We start from the raw sequence: 27293 nt of genomic DNA, 5'->3' as shown, positions 1-27293 counted from the left end.
TCACAGATGAAGATGTTTTTATTTCACAAGGCATTTGTCACAAAGTTTAAAAGAATGATTGGAAGTTTTTACATGGAAAAATCTTTTCTTTTTCATATCAGAGACCCAGCTGACGTCAGCCGGTGACCATCAAAAGGGCAGTGCCAGCAGTTTGCGGTAAAGACGACACTGAAAACAACAAAACAGCGCGTTACAAAATGAATCCAAGCGTGCTCGTCTCTGTGGCTTTCTTGTACTCTGCACAGCGGAATCCAAACAACTCTGAAGGTAAACTGACCTTCAGCATTTCGCCTCTAATATCAGAGACGTGCTGGCCGAAGGTCACCGTGTGCTCTTTTGTAAGCGTTAATGCTCACAGTCCTCGAGGAGGAGGCAAGCTGTGAACAGGATAAAAGAAGAGAGGTCGTCGTGGGCTACAGACAGTTTCCCGGAGCCATGGCAACAGCAGCCTCGTACAATAGGTTGTTCGAGTGCAGCGAGAGGAGGAGAGATCGGGGATGAATGAAAGTGCGCCACGAGAGAGGGTAGTTAGGGCTGGAAATGAAGGCGATAGTAAGTCTGCATGAAAGGCAGGGCAGCCGCTGTGCTTACTGCTCGTTTGGATTCTCGTCCTCTGCCTCCTTTCCTTTCCTCCTGGTGTTGACTTCAATGTGACAGCAGAATTCCTCTGACTCGACAACAGCGCTTTGAAACAGTGTGTAATATGCCTACATAGCTGAAAGCCTCGGTCCTGGCAGAGTTAAGTGGCAGCTTTTGCCCACTGAGCTGCAAGGGGGAAATTAACTCCTGACGCCTCTCCAGCCCTAAAACCCTCTTTGGGCAATTAAATCTCTACTTGTAGCAGCGTTATGATACCAAATGTCCAGCTTTTTAGATGTTTATCCTTTTTCTGACAGGATTCGAGCCTAAACAGCAGTGCTCCGGCCCAGCAAGGGGAAGGCTGTTGGCATGCCACAGCTGGGCTCCAACCCCCTGAGTCCATGGACCCCCTGAAGCCCTTGCAACCCTCCTTGGAACCCCTGAATCCCTCCTTGAAGTCCCTGTATTCCACCTCTAAGTCCGTCATTATGAGTCCTCGGGTCTCTGCGGGGCATGGTAGCCATCGCGGCTGTAGCCTGAAGGGATCGGGTTGCAGGTGGGGTGAGGTTATTGTGGTTCAGATCCATGTTGGACAGGAGGTGACCCAAAGAGTCCCAGCGCTGAGACGAAGGCAGGCGTATCAGGGAGGAGTAGCCTCGGTCGGGGAACACGGTAGCCGCAGGAGGCTTGCTGGTCTCGGATGTGAACACCGGGGCGCGATCGTGAGGTTCCCTTAAAGACGGCGGTGCGGCTCGGAGAGGGGCGGGCTTCAGGTACGTTCCCCCCCGCGGGTCAGCCAAGACCTCGCAGTAAGGTGGAGGAGGATCATCCATCAGAACTGCCTCCTCGTAACAAGGCGGCTTCCCGAACACATCCGTGTCTGCAAGAACGAGAAAATGGGAGTTAGCATTACGGACCGATAAGCTATAAACTGCAGTTCCCCTAATGGCCACTGGAGGCTGTTTCCAAAAAGGAGTCAATCCTTATAGACTCCCACTTTAAAATGTCCAATCTCAGGCCAGAGCTGCTTAATTATACCCACAGCATAGTTTTAATTATTTTTATTCAGCATCGTTATGGATTAATCTAAGAATTACTTAATCAAAGCTCTTCTTCAGTCTTTTAGTTTAGCTCCATTCCTCTTGGGTGGAGCTGAACTAAACAGCAGGTAATGGAGTATTAGTATTAGTAGTAGTCTTTGTTTTCCAACTGAATCATTTAATCGAAACCTGGTGGCTTGCAGTGCAATAGCACCTGTCGTAAAAGGGAATCAGCTGCCTGAACTAACACTGTTCACATTTAAGTAACAGGCAGAAACTTTTAGATCACAGCTATTAATTAACACCATTGTGATGAGCTCAGTTATTTTGTGTTGTGTGTTTGTTGTCATCCCAAAGTGAAGTCTGTAGGACCAGGAAGAAAAACACTAATGAGCTTCTTCCCTGAAGCAGACCAGAGGGAAACCTCAGCTTTCACTGCAACACAGCATCCATTTATCATAATACATGCCTGATGCAGTGTGATACACTGGAATAAAGCCAATGTGCAGCACACACACACACACACACACACGCACACACACACACACACACACACACACACACACACACACACACACACACACACACTTGTGATTACCGCACGCCCGCTGCGACACCTGTGACTGTGCTCGGCGGCAGGAACAAAAGCCATCACAGGACTTCTGCTCCGAGTTTGCGTTTCTTTCTTGTTTTACCAAATCTCTTTCCGTCTCTCTTACATCACTCACTCCTATTTCAGGTCCGCTTGTTCTCCAGCTTTCCGCCTCCCTCTCAAGACTTCATGAGTTCGAGCGGAGAAACTGCATTGCAGCACGTTGTGCAACAAGAGAAACACGAGCTGATGGCACACAGAGAAAGAAGAGGTGATGATTCTCCGGGCTGGTGTCAATGGTCTGAAGTTTGTATACATTAAGATTTAAAACCACTCTCTCTTTGATAAATCAGAGCGCACTCAGATATTCCCCCAATGCTACAAAATGCCAAAAAACTCACAACAAACCAGTCAGGAAACACAAATGTCAGATGAGGAAAGCAGCGATGATTCATCCGTCTGAGATTTCAATTTACTATTTACTACAGAGGAAACACTGCGTGTTGCTTATGTACACTTGGCAGTGCTGAGTGAGGGAAACATGGAGCCATTTCAGTTCATCTGTGGAAAACTGAGTTAAAGTTTCTCATTCAGCCCAGAGGGAGCTCGGAGTAGAGCCTATTCAGCACGGGCGGCCCTGATGTAGACCCAGAACTCGCTGGAAAGATTATAGATCACCAACACAGAGGCGCATTTGTCAGACGCCTCCTGTTTTGCCGTTACATCATGCGAGGTGTCCTTTAGCGTTCCTGCAGTTTTCAGATGTGCAACGTCTGAGATCCTTCCCAGACGCCTTAACGCCCACTCACATCACATGACAGGGTGGGGCTAGGTCTCACAATGGGTTCACCTGAAACGCTGGCTGACTGTGACTCACACCTGTCTTCACATGTAGAGGATCATTAGGGGGTCCGTGACCCTCTCGGAGACACTCCCACAGGGCTTAAATCCACCAGTTGCTCTTAAAACTGAAGAAGCTTCTTGGATGAAACATCTATAACAAACAAGTCCAGACGCTTTTCTTTCCGAGCTCTCAGACTACGATGACCTGGATGACTGAGAACCTTCACAGACGATGTGCAACGCCCTGAAAAAGAGGTTGGCGGCTGGCGGCTGCACAGATTCCTGGATTAACAGTCAGGAAATTACATTTCAATACATCACAAAGGCTCATTAGTTAATCTGCAAGCCGAGCAGATAGAAAGGAAAAAAAATAAGTGTAAACACATCAAGTGCGGCTCCTGAAGACCATCGTTATACCGACGGCACTGTATGCAGCGGAGACTTGGAAATCAACTGCAAAGATCAACCGCCATCTTGACGTCTTCCAACAACGTTGTCTTCGACGGCTGCTCAAAATCACATATCGGGATCGCGTTACCAATGAAGAAGTATATCGCCGTGTGGGAGTAGAGCCGCTCCATGTCCAAGTCACCAAGCGTCGGTTCAGATTTGCCGGTCACATCCTTCGGCTACCGGACCCGAGACCTGCCCGTGTCGCAGTTCTGTGGAACCCGAAGAATGGAAAGAGACGGCGAGGAAGACCTAAAATAACATGGAGGAGGACTTTCCTTGAAGATTTACGTTCAGTCGAACTGTCATGGGATGAAGCAACAACTGCTGCGATAGACCGAGTTCGATGGCGTTCTCTTGTCGCCCGATGCGCCGATCGGCGCGGGAGGATCTAAGTCTAAGTAAACACATCAAGTAAGCCTCAGAAAAACAGCAGCGCAGCGGTCATTAAGTCAAACCGATGTGAAAAGTTCATACTTCCAACACAACACAATGTTTTTCACAGCTGAAACAAACTAAGGGGAGTTACTTGTTACTTGTTGCTAGAGCGTCACTTTGACCATTACAGGCATCAAAACTGATTCTGGCTCCTGCACTGAATATATTTATTTAAGGTTTAGAAGTCCACAAACTGAAGTAATCACGAGGCTGCACTTTGGAACACGTCTGAGCCTGCAGAGATTTAATCACCGAGGATGAGAAGCTGCCTGTGGATCCGTGGAGATGATTGTAATTTGGTGAAATTGTCTGAAATACCGTAATTTGCTATTCTCCTCCTGATTTCCTTTCTTGCAGGATGCGCTCTGATTATGCTGCACAACAGGAAAGCGAGCTTTTAGATGGAGTTGAGAACGTCTCTGTCGGTTCACGCTTTGCAGCAACAGGTTCGTTTTTCCACATTGTTCTCGCTCCTAATTGGCTCGTTCACACCTGCTACTAATTGCACTGATGGACTCGTCTGTTTTACATTTGCGAGAATCTCAAATCTCTGCAGTGAAATGTTGACACGCAGGTTCAGCAGAAGCACCTGCACAGGTTTCTGCTGTGCTGCTTTCAGGGAACGCTGGGACATTAATCACGGTCAACACTCGGCTGAATGGTTTCAGCTGACGTGTGAGATAAGTGAAGGGAGCAGCTGTGTCTGCAGTGCGGCTGAAACAACAGAAAACAAAGTGCTGAACTGTTGTGGCTTTTAAGCGGCGTGTCTGCTACCTGACACAGATTACTTTGACATTTTCTGACATTTGAGAAAGAAGCAACTGGAGGTGGTTCTGCTGCAGAGAGCACAGCAAAGGGTACGATTCAGGAAAACCTGACCGGCAGCCGGCGAGAGCCGAGTCTATGTTTCAATGAATCGTCAGGAACAATCTAACCCTCAGGCTGCAAACACACATCAGTCGAACAGCAGATTTCTGGAGCTGAAAGCCATTTTTATATCCAAGCTGATGAATGTTGCCAGATCGTGATCAATATCTGTCGAATGTTGCACAAGCTGCCGTCCTCCTCTTTCAAACACGGAAGAAACTCGGCTCTTCAGACTGCTGCACCAAAAGCAACTGTGCGACTTCTTTAGCCAAGAAATCAACTATATTCTCACACACACACACACACACACACACACACACACACACACACACACACACACACACACGTGTTATGTTTGGGATCGCTCCACAGTTTCTGCAGAGCTGTGAAAAGACTGGCTCTAAAGATATTCAAGGACAGTTTGCCTGCAGCTCAGTCTGTTTAATCATGTAGACACGATCAAGACAAGTTGCTGAAGTTCAAATGGAAACATCAAAATCAAAAAGGTGATTTGATCGACTTTGTCAGACGAGCTGGTCTGAGTCTGTAAGGTTTTTTAGAGAATGGCGGCAGTTCTTCGGGTGACAATAGATTGTTGATGGCAGGAGTCAGAGAAGAATGGCAAGATTGCAACAGTAACTTTGACAATCACTGGTTTGAACCACAGTCTACAGAAGAGAATCCCTGAATCCACAACCTACGAAGCAGATGGGCTACAGCAGCAGAAGAGCACGCCGGGCGTCAGTCCTGTCAGCTAAGAACAGCAAACTGATGCTACGAGTCACACGAGCTCACAAAAAAAAAAATCGCACAACAGATGGCTGGAGAGACGTTTCCTGTTCGGGTGAGTCTAGATTTCATCCAACATTCAGATGGCATTGTCTGAATTTGGTGTAAACATCATGAAAGCATGAAGGTATCCTGACTTGTTTTCGAGCCCTCAATGCTGAGCATTGTTTAAGCACCACAGCTTAGCTGACCACATCCATCATCTGATGGGTGCTTCAGCTGGGATAACACACCGTGTTGCTTAAATCATCTCATATTAGAGCAACAGAGGGGAAAAAATAAACTTTCAGGGGTGAATTTGAAGTTCATGAAGTTAAAAAGACTTTTTCTGTGAAACTGGCTCAATCTGTAAGCCAGTGACGAACCATGACATGAAAAGTGACTAAAATAGGAATGATTAATTGGTTTTTTGTTTTTTTTGTCACAATCTAACAGCCAGGGGTCAAAACACATCCAATTACTTTTCCACAAGAAGTGAGAACTGACAAGAAATGCTGCCATAAATACACTAATCAGAGAAAGGAAGAGAGGAGGAGGCAGGGCCAGAAAAAGCTGACGAAGGCTCTGAGAGAACCGCTTCAGCTGGAAAGTCCTCCAAAATCTGTCCACCACGCGAGTGTTGTACTGCGATCACTGACGAGTGTACCGCTAATTTGGGTTTGTAGGCATCACCCTGAGAGGTAACAGCAGCTGTATGCAAGATCCCCACCGCAGGGAAAAGGGTAACACCACCTGGGTCTGGGTGCAGTTCCCCCCTCCAGGGGCGGGGGCACCTAGACCCGGTTTGTAGAGTACGCTTGGGGAGTGTGATCGTGTGTACAGCGTCTCTTTATGTCTGTCTCCACGTTGGTTGAGTGTGGAGTAAGTGCATATGAGAGCATGAGGGTGGGAATGGATGTTTGTATCTGTGTGTGCCTGTATGTCTGTGTCTATATGTCAGGTTGGGTGTCAGACGCCACCTCTCTGGGGACATCTCAGTCCCCCCCCCCCCACACACACACAAACTACACCCTTTTTGGCTCCTACCTCAAAGCACACTGTGTGCTGTTGATCTTACGTGCTGCACAATAATGTTTAACATTTAGTATTTACTGTCATATTCCCATAGATCATCGTGATGTTGTTTATTGTGTTGCTCTTGTCTTCTTCTGCTTGTTTTCTTTTTTTCTCAACAGGTGATCCAGGAAAAGACAAAGAGGGAAAAGAAAAAGACAAAGGTGATGAAGCAGATTTTCATTCTCTTTTCTCCTTTTTCTTTCCCTCTCCTTCTGTTAACTTTCTTCTGAACTTTTCTTCTTGTTTTTCTTTCCCGAGTCCAGTCTGGCCTGATTACAATAACTTAGAATAAAAATAACTAATAAAGATCAAATAAACTATGACAATCAAGTGGACCAGTATAGCAAAAGGCCCACTTGGGAAAGTAAATCTGTTCTTGGCCTTCAGACAATAATTCTGATGGCTACAGTGCCAGACAGGACGGACACACACACACACACACACACACACACACACACACACACACACACACACACACACACACACACACACACACACACACGAAGCTGTATGCAAGATAAAACCTATTGGATGGCGTTAAGAACATTTTATGCTGTAGTGCCTGAAAAATGACCCACGCCCACACCCGTCAGCAGCAACCCACATACCAACCAACAGCCTGTTTACAGCCACCACAGCAAACAGCAGCGCTGGAAACCTGCAGCTGTTTGGTGAACTGTTGCCATGAAACGGGCCTTACTCATCACTGCAAATGTGTTTGTTTATACCTGGCCAGAGTCCATCAAACATGGCTCACAGATACCTGCAAGATCAGGTTACTATTGTTTCTCAGCTCTGCACTAACTCCCCTATCAACACGCCAGCTGTAAACAACACCAGCAGCTGTCAGGACGGCTTTAAATACCCAGCGAACGCTCAGCAGGACGTCAGCAGAAACACGCGGGGCTGATGTTTCCACCGGAGGGTCGGACGTGTCCGAAGCTGAAAGCGCTCACAGGATTAAGCTAATGGGAACCACGGTGGCATCCATTAGACAAAACTGACCCAGTTCAGCTGCTGTGCCTAAACCATCAAAGCTAACAATAAGAACCTTTGACTGAGGGCATTCATTCATTTCTGATCTTTGGATGATTTTCCTGTTAAACTCGAGTCTCCATCAACAGCTTTACTTTGACAATTTTGTTTCCAGCTAATGAGGAAGATGTTGAGGATTATAAATGAGTCAGAAAAGGAAGAAGGATTTGTAGTTTTCCTTCCTTAACACGGCTTCCCTTTAAAAAAAAAGAAGGAAAAATCCCAAAAGCCTCGTTTATTTTAATGGAAAACCTTTTTTGATTTTTGCAACTAATCCTGTGAGTTTAACAAAAATTATCATTTGGTTCATTCATGATTTGTCTACATCATCACTATGATGACAACCACAGAAAGCTTAGTTACTGTCGCCATCAATGAATGAACTGACACGTTTAGACCAAAACTAGAACACGCTAAATTTATGAACCAAAACCTAAAAGGAAAAAAAGATTTTCAAAGGGAAAAAAGATTTTTAAATGAAAAAACAAATTTAAAGACAAAATCTGAAGAAAATGCAAGAAAAAAAACTAGTCAATGTGAAAATCCTTTGACCTCTGACCTTTAAGCTACTGGGACTCGAAGTCATCTGAGATTGTTAGTAGATGCATCTATGGTATCGATTTAAAAACCCCGCGTGAGCTCGTTCTTCAGTTATATTGACAAACTGCTCACACCGCCCGCCCGGCAGGGTGACAACTGAACCCCATCAGCCTTTTACGGGTGATGGGAAACAACAAACGTTTAAAAGGGGGAAAAAGAGAAAGCGCAATTTATGATGGGGAAAAACAACAACAACAACAACAACACCTTTAAAAAAAATACTGCAAAATTTACAAGGAAGTGTTAAATTTAAGAAGAAAAACCACAAATTTATGATGAAAAAAATTAAAGTGATAAAATAGTAAATTCATAAAGGATCAACCAGCTAAATTGAAGGATGAATAAATACAATTTTCAAGGGAAACAAATTGGTAAATTTGCAAGACAAACACTGGGGAAGCTACAAGAACGGAGAAGATCTGCAAATCCAAGAAGAAAGTGCTTATTCTGTGAGGGAAAACTGTCAAATCCAAGAGGAGAAATTCTGCATTTAAAAGGAAAACTGGTGACTGAGAGGAATCCTGCCACATGCAGCAGGAAAAAGGCCAAATTTTTATTAACAAAACTGAAAGTCAGGGAGAGATGTTTCTTTGAAGGCTGTTACTAGAACATCATAAGCACCTCTTTCTGTTCATATTTTTAACCCAGTAAATAAACTCTTAACTGGTTTTCATCATGAGTCTCGTCCACCTGGACAAACACAGATTAATAACAGCTCATTTTAAGAAAACCATCTGCCGCTCGCTTTGCTCTCACATAGTCTCATCTTCTGTGTTTTTAGCAGATACCCAGTAACGCTATCAGCGGCTGCTTCACACAGCGCTGCAAATGGACCGAAACTGTTTGCTGAAAGAGGCTAAAAAAAGCTTCTTTCCACTTTGCTGTAAAACCTGCTTTTACCACCTCCTCTGCTGGTGAAGTCGACTGAAACAGCTCCTCTCGGGTCTCAGCTGCCGAGCACCGGCTTCGCTTTCAGCCCTGCTGCTGCCTGGATACTAAACCTCTTCATCAGTCTGCTTTGAGGCCAAGACTCCAGCGATCTTTTGTTTCATCCTGTACTGTCTGTCTCCGCTCATTAATCGTCTTTGAGAGCAGCTGATGCTCTTTTACCCCTTTCCCTTTAATTCCTATTCTTCTGTAGATGCTTGTTCGTTTTGTTCCTCTGTCATAAAGCAAGCTGCTCATTACGCACATTGTTTTCACTCTATAGACCATTGAGATTTTCCTGCCTTAGAAAAGAAAATCAAGAACAGAAATGGGAGTATTCTCACACAACCATGACGCCAAAATAAAAAAAACAATTTTAAAAATATTCAATTTAACTGGAAGTTAAATTCACATCTTTGAGAGAAAACCTGGGAAGCAACCACAGGGAGAACAGGGAACACTTTTAGCCTTTTTTTCATCTCTTGGATCTGCATGATGTCACAGAGTGAATGGTCCTTGTATGGTTATATCAGGCACAGAAGCCACACCCCTCTGCTGTTCTAAATTTCTGCTTATGACGGGCATAAGCAAATTTTTTAATTTTTTTTATTTTTAGAAAACATGTCAGAGTGAAAACAAAATAATCTGTGGACAACACACCAAAGCTAGCGGTGACGCTTTAACCCCAATGTTAGATTTTGACATCAAGGTCTCAGTTTTTCTTGTCCGCATGCAAACGCAGAAACAGTTTTCTAACATCTTTACCTGCACAGGAGTTTTTAAAGCTCAGTCTTCAGTGGAAACACCCGTGTACGTGTGGATGTAGCCTGCAGAGTATTACTTTGAGCTGCCACTCATGAAATGCTCCTCGGGTACAGCGAGAGGACAGAAATATAAAGCAGCATAACTCACATACTGCAAATTACATGTAGTATGTGGGTTTATTAAGACCTGAGCAACATTTTTCCTGTGCGGGCTTTAATCCGTGGGAGGCAGTTTCATTAAGAACGGGGAGTTTCACAGTCTCGGTGATTACAGTGATTCTTTGCGAAGCTGCACCTCTCGGCCTCTGAGTGTCTCCTCCTTCTAATCACTCTTATTTTATTGTTACTCCGTCACCGCATGGCCTCCGCGGCTGTTGCCTACGCCTCAGCGGCAGCTGTCACCATGACACCATGCGGGGGAACGCAGGCCAGCATGGAGGGAGGGAGGTGGAAGCTAGGAACTAAACTGGGAACTATAAGAAACGCTCCTGCACTTTGCTTCTCTGTCTGCATCGCATCAGTTTTGTCTTTCCTGTTGAGCTGAGCTCAAACAACGAGGCGTAAGTATGAAAAACAGCTTGTAAATACAGATCAAACACGGCGTGACAGGTTTGGTTATTTGCTCAGCAGCAGAGACGAGTTCTGCTTCAGAAAGTGAGTCAAGTTTACAGAAGAGACTAATAAATGCAGGAGGAGGTATTATGAATGCTGAGTGCAGCTCTCCGTGGAAACTCTAATAAGCAGTTGTGGATCTGAAGAGCTTGAAGCTGGATTTTTCAGGTTATTCCTGTGAGGACGTCTGATGGCTGAGAGTAAAATGTCTAAATCACGAACACGGTGCATGGGCACGAGCTTGTGGATCGTGAAGCTGCGGCAGGATTACCTCAAGTCCATTTTTGTCTTAAATTTGTACTGCACTTATAAAATGTTCAACACAATATGCTCATTGAACTTCTCATGCTTAGCTCGCTATAACTGCCTTTTCCATACTTCATGCCCCCATTAATTGTGTAATCTATTGCACAAATAACTTTTTGTGCTGTCAGAGTTAATCTCGTTAAAATGACGTTAACGCCATAACCGCATTAACGCGGCAAATCTCCGTTAGCGAGTTAACGAGGATCGCTGCGTGCGTGGGGCTGGACGGCGCTAACGCGTTAAGGAGCTAACCGCGCTAACGTGTTGACCCTGTGCAGCCCCACGATTAACGCTGACAGCGCTAAATATTTTCTAAACTTTAATTTCAATGATGTACAATTTAAAATTAGTTCTCATAAATGTGAAGCAAGTTTCTGCTGCAGGTCTCAGTCGCACTGACAGCTTGGCCAGAGTTCATAAAGCTGTGACAGTGTGCGTGGAGAAGTCAGAAGACTGAATTACATCCATGAACTCTTTGTTTAACAGCTGATTAAATACTAGGATGTCACCAAACTCCATATTATTTGTTCGATACCACTGAAAACTACAGAAAAGACCAAGATCACAAACACAGTCAGAGGTTCGGCCGAGCAGGCAGCTGTCAGAGACACACCTCTGTTTGTGGCTGTAAATTAAGGATTTCTAACACGGAGGTTTTATGGCGACCAACTCACTTTTGCTTTAAGTGGCCATTAGAGGAACTGCAGTTTTTGAAACCTGAGGTTGCGTCTTAGCTCGCGAGCGTTTTGTCGCCTGTGAAATAAAATGATTACCTGGCATGCTGACCCAGGTCGCTTGAGGCAATGGATGGGGAACAGGTAGCGGAAGAGGAGGCGACAGAGTCTGAGGAGGGCTGAACTGTGGCGGCTCTCTGGGCAGCTGTGGAGGCTGTTGCGGTGGTGGTGGTGGAGGAGCAGCAGGTGGGTACCCGGCGGGGTGGCAGCTGAGTGGCTCCATCTCTACAGTACGCAGACACTGCTCCCTCAGCCTCTCCTCGCGCCGGCGCTTCAGCCGGCGCTGCAGGAAGCTGCAGAAACAGCAAAGCATGACGACGAGGGCCCAGACCAACCAGAAGCCAGCAAAACAGGCCAGGAAGGTGTAAGTGCCCTGCGACATCACCATGGCGGTGACGGGATGCGCAGCGAGTTCCCCCCAAGACAGGAAGAGAGGATTTCAGATGGGCGGGTTCAGCGGTCGTCTTGAAACTCAGCAGATCACTTTCGTTCAGAAAGACAAAGGAGAGCGACTTAAACACGGGTCGAGTCACAATCCTTCGCCAAACATCAGGTGGCTTCAAGTTTCTTATTTAAATGTTAAAGAAAAGTGTGTCAAGACCCTTCAAGCTCCTGCCTGAAGAAGTTACAAATCACAGGAGAAAAAAAGATTAAAAAAAGAAAAATCCAGTAGAATTCAGTAAAACTGAAGCTTTTCTGAAACACAGCAGTCACATGGCTCAATATTTAGCTGCGCTCGTTACGCTTATAAAAGGCTGGCAGGTGATAAAAGCTTCGACAATAAGACGTATAATCGCACACATTAGTGTCCTAATTACATAAGATCACTTGGAGATAAAATAAATCAGAGAAACTTACAGAAGAAAGCAGGCGGAAAATTTAGATTTTTGTTCTGCATCAGCACCAAAGTCATTAAAAAAAAGTATAAATAAATCTTTGTGCTTTAAAAAATAAAAATACTGAACATAAACATCAGTAATCAAAACCGTCTTCGTCTCTGTTTGTGAGTCTCCTCCATCCGTCCAGATGTTTCAGATGATAACCCTCTGCTGCCTGAAATACGCCTCATTTAGATGGAAATCTGTGTGGATCCCACACAGTCACACACTGTTATTCCAAATGACTACAGATGAACTCCCCGGTGTTTCCACTGCAGCAAACCTCCATTTAAATTCTCCGAAAGGCTCGAGCAGCCTGCTTTCAATAATCCACCCTCTCAGGAAGCTTCTCCTTCGTTCCTGCTGGAGGATAAAGTTGTAACGGTTCCGTCATTGTCACATTTTGAAGCTGATTCTAGAACTAAACCAAGCGGAGAACCGAGGCAACATCCGGTCAGAAGCACCAAAAAGAAATGTCTTTGTTCACGTGAAGTCAAACAGCTGGTCCCTTCGGGGCCGGGGGTCCTCAGATTTCTTCCCCTTCAGATCACAGCTGGACTCCTCGGCCTCACGCCGCCCTGCAAAGACACACAGGAGGCCTTCGTCAGGACAAAATCAGGCAACATTTTCCACACAGTGAGAACCGAGAGCAGGAAAAACAGCACTGAGGCTGGGCCGTTATAAATGTCAGCTGTTCATGCAGGATATAACACCAACATCGGGGGTCCAAGTATCAGTTTCACACTTCAGAGAAGAAAAGACTTTCACAGAGGTGAGATATGCAGAACGAGACAGGATCACTGGGAGTCGAATAAACACGTCAAATAGAGAATTAATTTATTACTTCAGTGTAAATCAGAAGACTGTAACAGACCTTCAAAAGCACCTCAGCGATAAACATGAAAACAAATGTTTAAATCTGGTGACTTTCTACATGAGTATTTAAAAAAAATGAGAACGTCACAAATTTAATATTAACACAAAAGTTCATCTGGATTTGGCACACGGTGTAGTGATGGTAAATTTGATTCTTTTTACTGAATCGAGTTTGAATGAGTCACTCGCCAAAGTGAACCGGGTTTTTTGAGTCATTTGAGTCACTGAGTCAGTTGCCCAGAGAGTGCAAAAAATGTACATTTTCACTCAAACTTAATTTATTTCTCTTTTCGTGTAAATCCTACGGCTAAGATGAGTGATTGAAAAAGAAAAACAACTGTTTTTATAGATCAAAAAAGAGCAAAAAAACATTTATTTTATTTATTTTTATTTTATTTGTATTTTCCTCAAATGTGTCAAATATATATTTTTATACATATTTAAATGTCCTTTGAGCTGTGAGCCAGGGGGCGGTAATGCGCCTTAACATTGGTTGCCAACCAAGAAGAAGAAGAAGCTGTGAGCCAGGAGTGATATCTTATAATAAATAACAAATATAATATCACTGATTCGTTTATGCTATGATTCAGAACAGGAGGGATGGGGTGAGTAACTCAGCTAACATGCTAACAGCATGTTAGCTGAGAGAAGCTGGACCGTTACATGCTGTTAGCATGTTAGCTGAGCGATGCTACTGTGAACCAAGGAGCTATCCGGTCGTTAAGTCTGACGTCACTAGCCGTGTCTGGGCCTAAACTCCGCTGCAGGTCCATATATCAAACGATCACTATGGCATTACTGAGAGTTGAAAGACTGTCTAAAGTCTTTCATCTTTAATAAAATGATCAGCGTTCTGCTCTACCAGGTGTAACAATTGAGTTTAACATCCAGGCATCCATGAAAACGGAATTTATGACATTTAACGGAGTTAGAAGTTAGCAGGGAGTTAGCTCGCTAGCTTCTATCTAAATACAATATAGCATGTCCTGACTGCGGGGTTTTGGAAACAAATTAAAACGTACAGCTCTGCTATCACTTCCAACATAAATGAAGACAGAAAACTAAACAGCAGTGACGTTTGTAGGGTTACTGAAGTTGGGCTAGCTGGTATATAATGATGTGCTACGTGACCGCTAGCGACACAGCTATGTTAGCATAATATAAACAAGCTAACTTTTTTCCCACTCGATAAAAGTTAATGTGAGTGTTCTCGGTGGTCAGGAACAAATGTAATCGCATGGCAGGATGCTGTAAAAGGACCAAACTTCAGCCAGAGAACAACTGAGATAATCCATCCACAATACGAGGTTAGTCATTCATATACTGCTGCATGGGCTGGGCTGTAGCTACATCCTAAGGTTTTAAAAACTGAGCTTAAATAAATGGTTAGCGGTAATAAAAGCCGAGGGAGGTCAACAGTGATCACTGACTGTTTTAGGAGCTTTTTGAGATTAAATAGAAGAAAATACAAAACATTAAACATGTTAACAACACAAAAGCCATATTAAACGCAGACTACTTTAGACCCGGAAGTAGGATTCGTCGCGTCATCACTGAACAACCGGATTCCTGTTTCTAATTCTAGAAGAAGGACCTGATACGTCTTTTTGTTACCTTTGTTCGATTGTCATTGAATATTTGTTTTAAAGTGTTTTCTTGGATATTTTCAGGGTTAGCTGATGCTCAAGAATCAAAAAGTTCTTGAAGGATCTTCTCATTTATAATAATATCCCTGTAAAGTGGAGTTCTGACGACTCTATGCAATCAGAATGTGGTTTTGTTTTTTAGTTATCTTTGTAGATTTTTCCAAAATGGTCCATTTGATCTTTATCCAACATTCAGAGTTAGAGTTACCACCAATAATTTAGACATTAGAGGGTTTAAAAGGGCATGAGACATCTGAAATTGTTTCCAAAACCTTGCATTGAGAATCTTTTCAAATTATTACCATGCAACATTTTGGGAATGTTTTTTTAAAAGAAGAGTTTATAGTTTATAGGCTTATAGTGTCAGTGAAGTTCAACAAATCCAGGCCTTCATTGCTTTAGCTGGCTCAATAAAACCTAAAACCCCAGTTAAATATAAGGGACGTCATGACTGTGGTTATCAGCTCCCATTTCACTCTACTTCAACACAAAGTTGATCAACTACTCCAATCAGTTACATTATCAGAGGAATGGTGAGAGTGGCGTGTAAAGAATGGAAAATATACCAGTAAAATCAAAAACTGTAGAAAGTTGTTTGTCTGGTGATTTGATCACAAGATCAGGGCAGCTTTCACTCGGCCAACTGTCTACCAATTTAAAGACTTCTAGTAATGGTCAAATTGAGTAGAAAGCACCACACAGGAACCACTCCATCTACCATCCTGTGCTGCTCTTTATTTTTAACATAACAGCTGCGCCTTAAAGCATTAAAACTGCCCCATAGCCTAATAAAGGAGAAATCACTTTGTCCACGTTGTTTGTTGCGAGATCAAAGTGCATTTAACTTTGACTCTCAGGTAACACCTCGCTAATCTGTGTTCTAGCAGCTACAACTGTGTGAAACAGACTTGGCAGCAATTTAGGAGCAAGTTACTTCTTTATGTTTTTAAAAGAAAGAAATCGATGCCATCTGTAAACTGTTGTCTCCACGTGTGCACTGCAGTCATTAACAACAGGATACATTTCAATTTTCTACAGTTAATTTCAAATTTCTGGGATAAGTCTGTAACTTACATTCTTTCCATTATATTATGAAATGTTGTAGTTTTACTCTTGACATCATGTAGTTAGAAGTTAAAGTAAATTTGAGCATTTTAACACGAGAGTCTATGTCTGGATGCACGCTCAATCATTCAGGTCGTTGCATTTACAGCAGGGGTAACATTTAAGCTCAGCTGACTGCAGCTTTCCCCAACCTTATAAACAATATATACCAGCAGCACTGACTAACAATGGACCGTTAGTATTGATCAGCGGCCACGAGTAGCATTCACAGAGAGTTGGGGAGTGGCTACAATCACATCATTGTAAGATGGTGAGGCTCCCTGCTCAGTTCAGTGATGGTCTTTCTCTTTTCATGTAACTGGCCTCCTTGACTCGCCCCCCAAACCAGCGTTCCTCCCCGTTCAGCACGTCTACATCCTTATCTTTAATACAGTGCATGCTGGCCTGCAGGTGTAAACAGACTGCAGAGTCCTGGCCTGACAAGGTGGTTTTCCTATGTTGTGCCATCTACCTTTGGGCAGACCAATATTTAGCTCGGGGTGGGGGGATTGATGTAATGTTGTGAAAAAAATGCATGTCAGCTGTTTGATACTCCTGACAGAGGGATCAGGAGAGGTTTTCGCTTAGGCAGCAGTTTGCCCGTCTCTCCGGGATCGCCTGGAGCTTTCTTTAGGCGCCTTCCCAGCTTTGACAAATGTCCGGCTGAGATAACTACATTTACTCTGGGTCTTTTTGATATGATGATCTGCTCCCCTGTGTCTCTGTTGTAGCATCCTGATAACACCCAATTTGTGCTGCACTGGAGGAAGCGAGTCAAACCTTAAATATGTTCCATTTATGCTGGTTTACACATTACTGATGGAAATGTCACAATCTAAGAAAGCCAGCCTGTCATTTCTCATTTCCTCCCTGATCAACTATAAGTGTTTGCTCAAATGACCAGAATCAACTTTCTGGGAGAGTCCAGGGGGCCTGACTCACTTTTGTGTGGACATTCAAGGACCTGCAGATTGTTTTTCTTTCTTTTTTTAAACAACTGTAAATGTTTATTATGTCTTATGTCGCTCAACGTGTTTTATTGTTGTGTTTTTGTGGTTGTTGTACTTGAGAAAGACAACAGAAAAGAATTATGCAGTCATAAAGCGATTCTCAGGGACTTCTTCTTTCTCTCCAGTCAGAACGACTCCTGTGTGAATTCCTCTCACTTTGAAATACACTCAGCAGTCGGGATTACCTCATGAGTCTAGCTAAAGTGAAAAACATTCCCTACAATTATAAAACATTTCTGACTTTGTCATGCTGCATGAAAAAAAATCTAAATGAGCTAAAGGTTGAGGGCTGTGTTTTCTTCTCTGAATCGGACACTTGTGCTAGATTACCGTTTCATTTAAGCCGTGTATTTTCCCTCCATCCTACAGCACCTTTGGGAGTCACACCCTTGTGTCTGTTGCAATTTAATACTGTTCAGTAGTGGTGATTCATCAGCTGAGGGCTCGGTGAGGTCGCACAGCCACTGATATTTCAATCTGCTGTGAGCGCTGATATGGTAGGAAGGCTTTGTTTACTCCCCACGCTTCCTGCCTGTCCGACACAGTCATCAAAGGGAAGCGATACACACTTGGACCTCCACCTCTACACCTACAACAATACACATAACACTCGCTCTATTTTTATTTGCTCTTCCTTTTGTCTTTTAATGGCTCTCACTCGAACCACAATCTGAGATGAGGCTGATCTCCGGGAGCTGAGAGGCAGTAGTAAAAGCACCTCTTTAAAGAGATGTTTCCAGATAATACGTTCTAATTGTGCTTTTATCTGCAAAGCTGTTACAACCTCGACGAGACAACTTGAGCGCACCGTCAAAGCCGAGCAAATCAAAGTGCTTCACAGAGCGAGGGAAAAGAAAGCAGGTCATTAGATATTTCATTTTCCATCACGGTCGAGGTTTGGTAACCGCACATGCGCGGCCTTTCTGTGGTGCAATTTAAGTAGAGCCTGATGGATATCTGATTTAAAACACTGATATCGATATTTGGTGATTTAGATATTCACTATATTGTCTGGTTTTTTTCCTCAGACGCATGAAAATAAAAACACTTGTTATTTGTAGTTATTTCTGAGTAGCTTATTGGTTCAACCAGTTGTGGATTTCTCGTTTACGCTTTGCCCGACTGCTCAGGTCAGTTACTCTTTTAGCTCCAAAACATACGATATTAACAGGGAAGTGGGAGAGTGCGCTGATAGTTAATAAACTACACAATATCAACACTAACTATGGTGGAAGGGTGATGCTCATATCTGCACTTTTTACATTTCCATTAAACAGCTCTTATAAATGCTGATGCTGTTATTGGCCAGTATATCAGCCCCAGCTCTAACTTTAAGTCATATCATGAAAATTAAACATTTTAGGAATAACAGTAACAAAAAAAATATCAGTGGTTTTAACCACATTTTTAAAAATGATACATTTATTATTTCTCATAAATAAAATAATTTTACAAAGTAATCTCAATTTGTGTGTAAGACCTTGGGCAGATTTATTAATTCATTATATCAGCTAATGGCACATGGCATAAAGTCACATGTCTTAGTAATCACACTTTCCCTCTGATAAACACATTGATTATATTCTCTCATTGTATCAGAGTTTATTCACCACCTACAACAATGTTAGATCCACGTCAAACAAAATGCACTAATACTAACAGCAGCTAATAGAGGCTAACAGAGGCTAACAGAGACTAACAGCAGCTAACAGAGGCTAGTAGCAGCTAACAGAGGCTAACAGAGACTAACAGCAGCTAACAGAGGCTAACAGCAGCTAACAGAGGCTAACAGCAGCTAACAGAGGCTAACAGCAGCTAACAGAGGCTAGTAGCAGTGAACAGGCATGAGTGTCACTGACTCATCGACTCGTATCAGACTTTCATGAAGTTTGATAGCCTTCTCTAAAACAAACAGGAGTTGACACCTGGCTGATGTAACCAGTGGACTAACAGCCTACATTCACTACAGATAAACTGCGGCCATAGTTGATTGTCCTTCATTAGCCACTGTAGGATGATACACTTGAATTGGGGAGTAAGAAAACAGAACAATGACACTAATACTAGCTCTGTTTGTACACCAAGCACACTTGATGACAGAGCTCAGAGCCAGCAGCAGCTTGTCTAACATGCTAATGTCCCATAAAGACCACAGGTTTATCCATAATGTGCATGTCCAAACAACCAGCTGCGAGCTTCTCACATTGACAAACTCTAGCAATTGTTAAAAGGAGACGGACACTCCCTGGAGAATGCCTATCTCATACGGGTATCAGTGGCCCAGCAATCAAGCGCCATTAATTCTGCTTCCAGAGACAATAGCAAACTGTGGCAGTCGTATAATAATATATTCAAACGGGCATTAGAGAAGCTTTACAGCTTGAGATAAAAAGAGGCAGATCGCATTAGGTATGTTTCAATTGATATCTCTTTTTTTAGATTTCACCGCCTACCCTGACAAAACACTAATGAAAAACAGTTATGAAATACCTACGGATGCTGTAACTAAAGGTTTGCACTTCCTCAGAGGTCACAAGCTGCTCTAAATTCTTAGCCGTCTATCAAAACCAGCTATGTAAACTTCAATAAGGGTTTAAAAGTGCAAACTCATAATTGTACTACAAGCAGTCTGTTTGAGAATAGTCAAAGCCAAAAAAGCTCTTGTTGGCAATTTCAGCAGCTGAAGGCTTTCCAGGAGTTTTTCTAGCTTCTAGAGCTGGAAACCTTTCCTGGAAAACTGCAGCTGAGGCATGTGAGCATCCCACATCAGTTTAAACCACTTTAGCTACTTCATAGCTGGAAAGATTTTAAACCACATCCCCCAACATGAACAACACAAAACAATCCTGATCTGCATCTGCAAATACTGCCATCATCATGTCACTCTGCAAGCACACCTTTCTGCATCACTGTGCCTGTCTTTAATTCAATCTTTCACCATTTATATAGCACAACAGTCACCTCAAAGTGCTTTATATTGTAAAGTAAAGACCTTTCAATTACACAGAAACAACCTGAACATTTAGACAGTCCCCTGTGAGCAAACCCTTGGTGACAGTGGGAAAGAAAAACTCCCTGTTAACAGGAAGAAACCTCTGGCAAAACCAGTCTCTGGGATGGGCAGCCATCTGCTGCAACCGGATGGGTCTGAAGGGAGAGAGACAGGAAAAATCCTTGGAAATCTTAACAGTGAGACAACACTGCCACCAACAGGTCAGACTTTAAATTACCAAACTCATTGAGCAATTTTTTAAAATCGGAAAGAGAAAAACTAAGGCTGCAAGTATCCTGTCATCATCTATTTTCCAAAACTGCACAAAACCTATCCAGGTGAAAATCATGTTGGAGAGCTGGAGCAAGGACAAAAGTAAAGATCTGCCACATTTGGTGTGGTTTTGAATCTGACCAAAGTCCAACAATGTGAAGAAACAGGTCACCAGCACATCTGGCTATTGCTTGTCACTAATGTATGTTGCAAGCAACTCTTAATTCCTCGAGTCATAAAATGCATGAAGGCATTCAACACATGAACACAGAAGGACTCTGAAACATTCACAAGTTCATTTCTACGCTGTGACGACCCACTGCACCCTGCCTTCCTTTTGGCTCACGTGTGTCTTGTTTGCAGGCGTTGGAGAGGCGGAGTTCCCGTTTACAATCAGTGACACTGGCAACATCTGGGCCAGTGAGCCGGGACTCTATATAAAAAGCCTTTAGGTTGGACTCTGGCTGCGTTAGGTTTTTGCTTTTGACACTATTACATGTTTCACACACACTACTGATGGTACTGATTACACACATCACTGTTTGTTTTTGACAGTAGGGTTTCTTTTCTGTTTCACTTGCTTTAAAAGAATAAAGCAGCTTGGGATACATTCCTAACCATGTCTGGGGTTTTCTTTGTCATGACCGTACGGCCCAGTTCGTGACAATGCTCTAAAAGCAACATCTAAATTTGGCAAAATCATATCTGGTCTAGTTTTAGAAATGAAAGTGATCATGTGCGATTACAAATAAAAGAAAAAAAAAACCTTCAGGTATCCTGTTAAGATGGAAAATTCCTCCCAGCATGTATTTCCAGCTTTAAGATTTCCAGCTCGGGTTGATCTCTGTCAGGATTCAGTGTTTCTGCTTCAGCAGGTCACGCCGTCTCCTCTCAAAGCAACACATCTGTCGTCACTTTTCACTCAAAAGTCCCTCATGATCACCGGATCCACATGCTGAGGGTGTCGGATAAAATCTTAAGACCTTTTTCCTGGAAACGAGCGGTTTTTCCTGCTGGTGTCCTTTAAAAGTCTGCAGCACTCTCATTTCTCAAAGGTCACTGAGAGAATGTGGCTGAAAGGACAAATGAAATCGTGACTATGAGGTGAACATTTTCTGCTTCATGCCTGTTTTAGAGACATTTTCTGACTTTTTTTTTTTTTTTACCTAAAATTTGTCCTACAATTTGTGTAAGCAAGTAAACAGAGCTGTTTATTGCCGTTTCATGCCCTACAGATCACCACTATCAAATCTGAATATCTCAGCAGGGTTAAAGGGCACTTATCTGCTTTTCCTTATTTCCTGTCATACAGAAACTGTTGATTTCAAATAAAGTAATCCCTGCGAGCCAAAAGCACAGACTGCTCACTGACCTGCTCTTCGATCTGCATGATGTCATAGAGTGGGGCTTTCCCTAAGATCACTTTAGGTACAGAAGCCCCACCCCCTTTTAAAACATTCTGTTTATGAAGAACAGCGAATTACGAGTAAGTTGTATTTAAGGGGGAGGAGCTAAAACGGCTTGCTTCAGACAGAGGGATGATTATTTTGAGCTTTCAACCATAATAAGCTATTCTAGGAGAGCCCAAGAATAAATGCACTGAGGTGTGAGCAGAGTAAGTCCACTGAAACAAAAAAGGCCTGTTTTTGGTTTTTTGGGGCCATAAACCAGCTGAGTCACTTCTAAGGACCAGCCTGAGGATAAAGGTCTGAGTCACGACTGAGGCTGCAGAGCAGCTTCACCTGCAGATGCTTCACATGCTCACTGAATACAAAACAATCCGACGTCACATACTAAACACGGCGATGGGGTACTTTACGTCTCTGCAGCTCCACAGGTGTGTCCAATCAGGCCTAATGTTGCCCTCGTCTCGGCCTCAGCAGCAGGTTCCTGAGCTCCTCGGTCGGATAAGAAGGTCTCTGCCGTATTCTGTTCGACGCCTTCTTGCTGTTTGTTGTGCAGAGGAGCTGCACGTTGAAACCGATTTAAATGAGCGCCGATTTGAAGCCCCTCAGCTCTGCTTTGATCCCGTCTCACCGGTTTTGTGTCCATAATGAAGCAAACTGCACATACCGATGAGTGTCAGCTCGATGCATTTGTACTTCAAAAGGCCTGGCTCAAAACGACGTGAAACACATTAGTAAAGGTGCAAGTTTCCATTCGGCTCATTTTATCCAGAGGCAGCAGAAGGACAACAACACAAGGTCGAGACTTTATCGTGTTAGAGAGGAAGCTTGTTGGGAGGAATGACTCTGTGCAGTCAGTGAATGCAATCAAGTCCAGAAATGAGAAGTTGCCTCTTACAATAATGCAAACAAATTCATCTCAATACCATCAAATTTAGAAACATCCAGAGTAAAAATGAGTCCAAACATTTATACCTCTAGGCTGAGCTGTTGTAAAGAATTATCAGGCTGCTCCCTGAAAAGCCTCAAGTTGATCCAAAATGCTGCAGCAGAGTACTGATGGGGCCTAACTAGCTTCTCTTTAATTAAATCCTGAATTTAATTCTAAATCCTTCTCCTGACAAGTCTGGGACAAGCAGCCCGTGTCTGTCTTAAAGACCTCACAGTAGCTTATCCCCCTAACAGATCACTGCTTTCTCTGGTTTATTTTGGATTTCTGGGGTTGCTAAAAGTAGAATGGGAGGCAGAGCCTTCAGCTTCAGGTCGCTGTGTGGAAGCAGCTCCCAGTCTGGGTTCAGCAGACAGAGACACCCTCGTTACTGTTCACACTACGATTGAAGCTTTCCTTTTAGGTCGGGCTGGATCAGGTGACCCGGAGCCCTGCTGCTATTGGCTCAGGGTGCTGGTTGTTTAGTTTGTGTTTTTTTTCTGTCTCCCGGACTCCACCCCCGATGGGTGCCTCTCCCTGATCCTGCTTCTATTATTGTCCTCTTCCTGTTAAAAAAGACTTCTTCCTCCCCAGAGTCTCCAAGTGCTTCCTCAGAGTGGACCACCTGATTGTTTTCTCTCTGATACTGACTGTTCATTTGATCTGTCACTACATGAATTCAACTGAACTGAATTAAACTTCAGAGTAAAGCCAATAATAAAGCAGAGTTTGTTTCTGATCGTTGCTCCCCTCAAACTGTGAGCGAGCAGAGCTGGTGTCTCAGTCACACCTGTTACCTCTGGTTATAAACACAACAACTGTGGCAAAGTCCAAATTTATATACAGTCTGTGGTGTTGAGACCAAGAGAAATGTCAGTGAAAGTCATTTAAACAGTGCAGTAATAATATCATGTCTATCATGACAGTCCTACTACAACAAAGCTGGTCAGTAAATATCAGCACTGAGTCCACTCAGCTGCTGAAAGGTTCCTGCCCTGTGATCAACGCTTTATTGTTTCTCAATAAACTGAGGGAAACTAAATGCATACCAACTTACAAATCTAATTCTTCTTCTTCATTCAAGTGTTCGTCCATCAGTCGCTGCTCAAGCTTCACTTTCAGCTCTCTGCACTGGAATTTATTCCCCGATAATGGACACATCTGACGTCAGTCTGGGTCATTTATAGCACAGCTACAGCACCAGGAAGGGCTCTGTGGATGTAGCCCAGGTGTCACAACACACCTGAAGTTTGGCCAAATAAATCTTCACAATCGTTTATTCATCTGCTTATAAATCACTGCACCCACGTGACCTCTAGGGCCCCTAAATTGGACCTTCCTCTCAAACAGAGGACACGTTTTACGGCAGCAGGTGTAGGTGTCAGTAAGTAACTGCACCTGCTTCTTCTTGGCCACTTTTGGCGTTTATGACTCACTTTGCGCACTCCAAAGTGTTCAGTGGGCCAGATGTGTTCCAGCTGTCACCCCTGACATCGAGGCCGTGTTAGGTGGAGCTGCAGCTGATCCGAAGCAGTCCACACTCAGAGCTACCTGTGCGTCAGGTGCAACCATGTGTCGCTAAAGAGGCTCAGAGCGCGCAGCTGGCGCTAAAAGTGCGCGGGAAAGTGTTTGTTTTGTGTTTAGTGACTCTGCGTTAAGCGGAGTCGTGTCTGTGAAATCGTCCCCAAAACGCGCTGATCGGTTTCCACATTACGCAACCGCTCAGACGCACTGCTGCTCTCCAAAGGTCTCTCCTTTAATTCCCCAGCAGCAGGAGGGACCTTTGCAGAGCAGCTCCGAGGAGCACCGATGCCAAAAACACGGGAGTGTCTGCGCACAGACACGCCAGGATAACGTGACAGCGCAGGTAACAACTCCACGTTATCGAAAAAAACAAACTCACCTTTAATTCCTGCGCTGGTTCCGACGGGCTCCGCTCACTGAGCCATTCAACTTAGAGTCCACAATTTAAAAACCAAAAAGGTAAACACAGTTTCTCCTCGGTAAAGATGGGAGCTCCTCTCTCCTCTGCCTCCTCCCGGCAGCGCTGCGCGTCGTGTTTTGGACGTCAGGCTGATAAAAAAAAGAGGTTTTCACCTTGACAGCCTGGCTCCTCCCTCTTCCTCTCTCTCCCTCTGTCTCTCCTTCACTCAGTCCCTCCCCTCCTCTCCATCAGCGGAGCAGCAGCAGGAGTGTTTCGTGACTCTCGGCCCAGCAGTCTGTCTGTCTGTCTGAATGATGAGAATACAAATCAAGCTGCCGGGTTTTTCCAAGGACGCACGAACTGGCAAAGGAAGACAGAAGGAGGAAAGGAAGGAAGGAAGGAAGGAAGGCAGAGAGGCGTAAAGCGATGAGAGATGTTTCCATGTCAGACAGTTTAAACTGGGTGGATTTTACTGCTGTGGGGATTTCTGAGGAAGTCTTCCTCACTGCACCTGAGATCCAGCTGGAGGAGTGGAAGCAAATAAAACACAAGCTGCTTAAAATAAGTTCAAGTTCCTCACAGCATGCCACGGAGCCAGACTGATATATCAGCAGATATATGCAACATATATCTGCTGATATAATAGCTGATAACTATATTAAAACTAAACATGTGAAAGAGAAACACCCTTCAACCAGTGCGAGGGTTGTTGTTGCATAGTTTGTCCACCAGGTGGACAAATAACAGGTGTTTGCTGCCCCAAATATGAAAACCAGCTGATCTGAGCAGAGTCTGAGAAAGAAAGCATATTTCTCTCATGCTGGCTTATGAGAGAAATATTATACAGCGACTCGAGGAGACTGCTGTTGCTGTTGCTATATCATCCATCCATCCATCCATCCATTCGCTTCTGCTTATCCTTTTCAGGGTCGCGGGGTGCTGGAGCCTAACCCAGCTGTCATAGGGTGAGAGGCGGGGTACGTCTGTGGCAGGGCCAACACACAGGGACAGACAACCATTCGCACTCACATTCAGTCCCGCATTCACACCTATGGGCAATTTACATTTTTTAATTAACCTATCCCCACATATTAGTAAAACTAAATTTAAACTGAATTGAGTCAGGCTGAGCGTGATCTACAACTTATTTTGACATTGAAACTAAATTTCTTTTAAACTGCACTATCATGTTATCTGAGCGAGAAGTCGTAAATAACGGCACATAACAAATGTTAAGGAAATCTGTTCATGTTTCATGTGTATGAAAGAAAAAATATCGGCTGATATATCGGATAGCTAAATCACCAAATATCGGTATTAGTCTGAAAAATCCTATGCCGAGGCTCTAGCACACAGTGCATGATGAACCACAGGCTTTGAATAAAAGATGAATTAAAATAAGACGTCAGGTGTCCTACCTGTGCATTGCCAGCCATTTCATCTTGTTTATTCTAGCCAGTGGTAGCTAACGCCATTGCCCTTTCTCATTTGTTAGCTACGTCACTTAGCAAGAGGTAATAAGGTCAGCTAATCCGTCCTAACTATTAGGGGCTGATGCTAACTTAGCTAATGATCTAATTTGAAAGGTTACATGACAAACTAACCCTCTCTGCAGCGTATAACTAGCAAGCTAACCATAGCTTCCTTGCTAATATTATTGCTAGCAAACTCATACCTAAGTGAAATGTTAACTGGCTAGCTTGCCAAAAAATAACTCACCAGATAACATGATCCAACATTTATTTATAATGTCAAACTGATGGATAATCAAACAGTTTTTATTTTAGCCATCAGTAAGTCATGTAAGTACAGTTGTATGGCTAACATAACTTCTGTAGCAACAGTGAACACGGAGACAGTTAGCCAGCTAGCTGTAACTCAGCTACACAAGGTGTACCTGATAAGCTTTGTCATTACATCAAGGTAGCATAAAGTCTGATTTACTACAAACAAGGCTGTTTCAAAGTAACGTGTTATGGGAAATGTAGTCCCCAGTGTTTCTGAGGCTTGCATTTTCAAAGCAGTCTCCTGTGAGCTGAGCAGTAACTTACATTAACTCAGTTGTGGTTTCCTGCTTTTAATATTTAACACGATGCTACAAACCAGTGAGTTCGTATCAGGTGACTGTTTAACACACCTGCACCTCCTGAACATTAAATATTTACACTGTCATTAGTGGTAAACTTACCTGTAAGGCATCAGTGTGCCGTCCGAGTCCATATATAAAAGGCTCCAGCTAACATAATGGCTGAAGGCTCTGCATCAGTGGTCAGATTTCAGGGGCTGAGCTCAGACTACCTGCAGCTCATTTGACTTTCAAACTTCTTCATTACACTAGATTCAAATCACATATAGCATGCTGCATCTCTAGTTAAAAATTTCCAGCTTCTGAGAAAGTGTTTTGTGCTAGTTTTCCTGCTGAACAACGAGCTTTCCTTATTTCCTGTCATGCATCTCCTGTTCCAGTGGTGGCTGTTCATGTTAAATATGGGCAAAGTTTCTAATACTGAGGTTAGTTTGTGCACAAGTAATCCCTGTGAGCTAAAGGCCAGGCCTTACACTGCTCTAAATACCCAGCTTTACACAGTTTGTTTTCTATCATTGCACCTATGTGATGTCAGAGA

General features: G+C 43.6%; 1 protein-coding gene and 1 long non-coding RNA gene across 8 annotated transcripts; one reads left to right on the top strand and one right to left on the bottom strand.

Annotated features, from left to right (window-relative positions):
- Positions 1–27013, bottom strand: prr7 (proline rich 7 (synaptic)). 7 transcript variants are annotated; one of them, XM_080307347.1, is made up of 4 exons: positions 26858–27013; positions 24843–24968; positions 11672–13088; positions 1–1459 (listed from the first exon to the last, which is right to left on the bottom strand). In XM_080307347.1, exons 3-4 carry the CDS (start codon positions 12018–12020, stop codon positions 906–908), a joined length of 903 nt encoding a protein of 300 aa, XP_080163473.1. In that variant the 5' UTR covers positions 12021–13088; positions 24843–24968; positions 26858–27013; the 3' UTR covers positions 1–905. The 7 variants fall into 7 exon arrangements, with proteins under 7 accessions (XP_080163473.1, XP_080163472.1, XP_026038046.1 ...); XM_080307346.1 differs by having other exon boundaries at positions 24843–24976; positions 26858–26976; XM_026182261.2 differs by lacking the exons at positions 24843–24968; positions 26858–27013 and adding an exon at positions 24649–24833 and having other exon boundaries at positions 11672–12115; positions 12491–13088.
- On the top strand, positions 5246–9590 carry LOC145431490 (uncharacterized). The gene is made up of 2 exons (XR_013911811.1): positions 5246–6815; positions 9071–9590. It is a non-coding gene; the product is annotated as an uncharacterized LOC145431490 (long non-coding RNA).
- Positions 27014–27293: the final 280 nt, after the last annotated feature.

Source organism: Astatotilapia calliptera, chromosome 10, assembly GCF_964374335.1.
Source record: "Astatotilapia calliptera chromosome 10, fAstCal68.1, whole genome shotgun sequence".
Lineage (NCBI taxonomy): Eukaryota > Metazoa > Chordata > Actinopteri > Cichliformes > Cichlidae > Astatotilapia > Astatotilapia calliptera.
Note: the sequence above shows the minus strand (reverse complement) of the source record. Positions and strands in the feature narration are given on the sequence as shown.

Coding starts and splice junctions, on each gene's coding strand:
- prr7 (XM_080307347.1), bottom strand. CDS start 12,020: ATGGTGATGTCGCAGGGCACTTACACCTTCCTGGCCTGTTTTGCTGGC. Junction 1,460..11,671: donor GACCTGGGTCAGCATGCCAG/GTAATCATTTTA, acceptor TCGTTCTTGCAG/ACACGGATGTGTTCGGGAAG.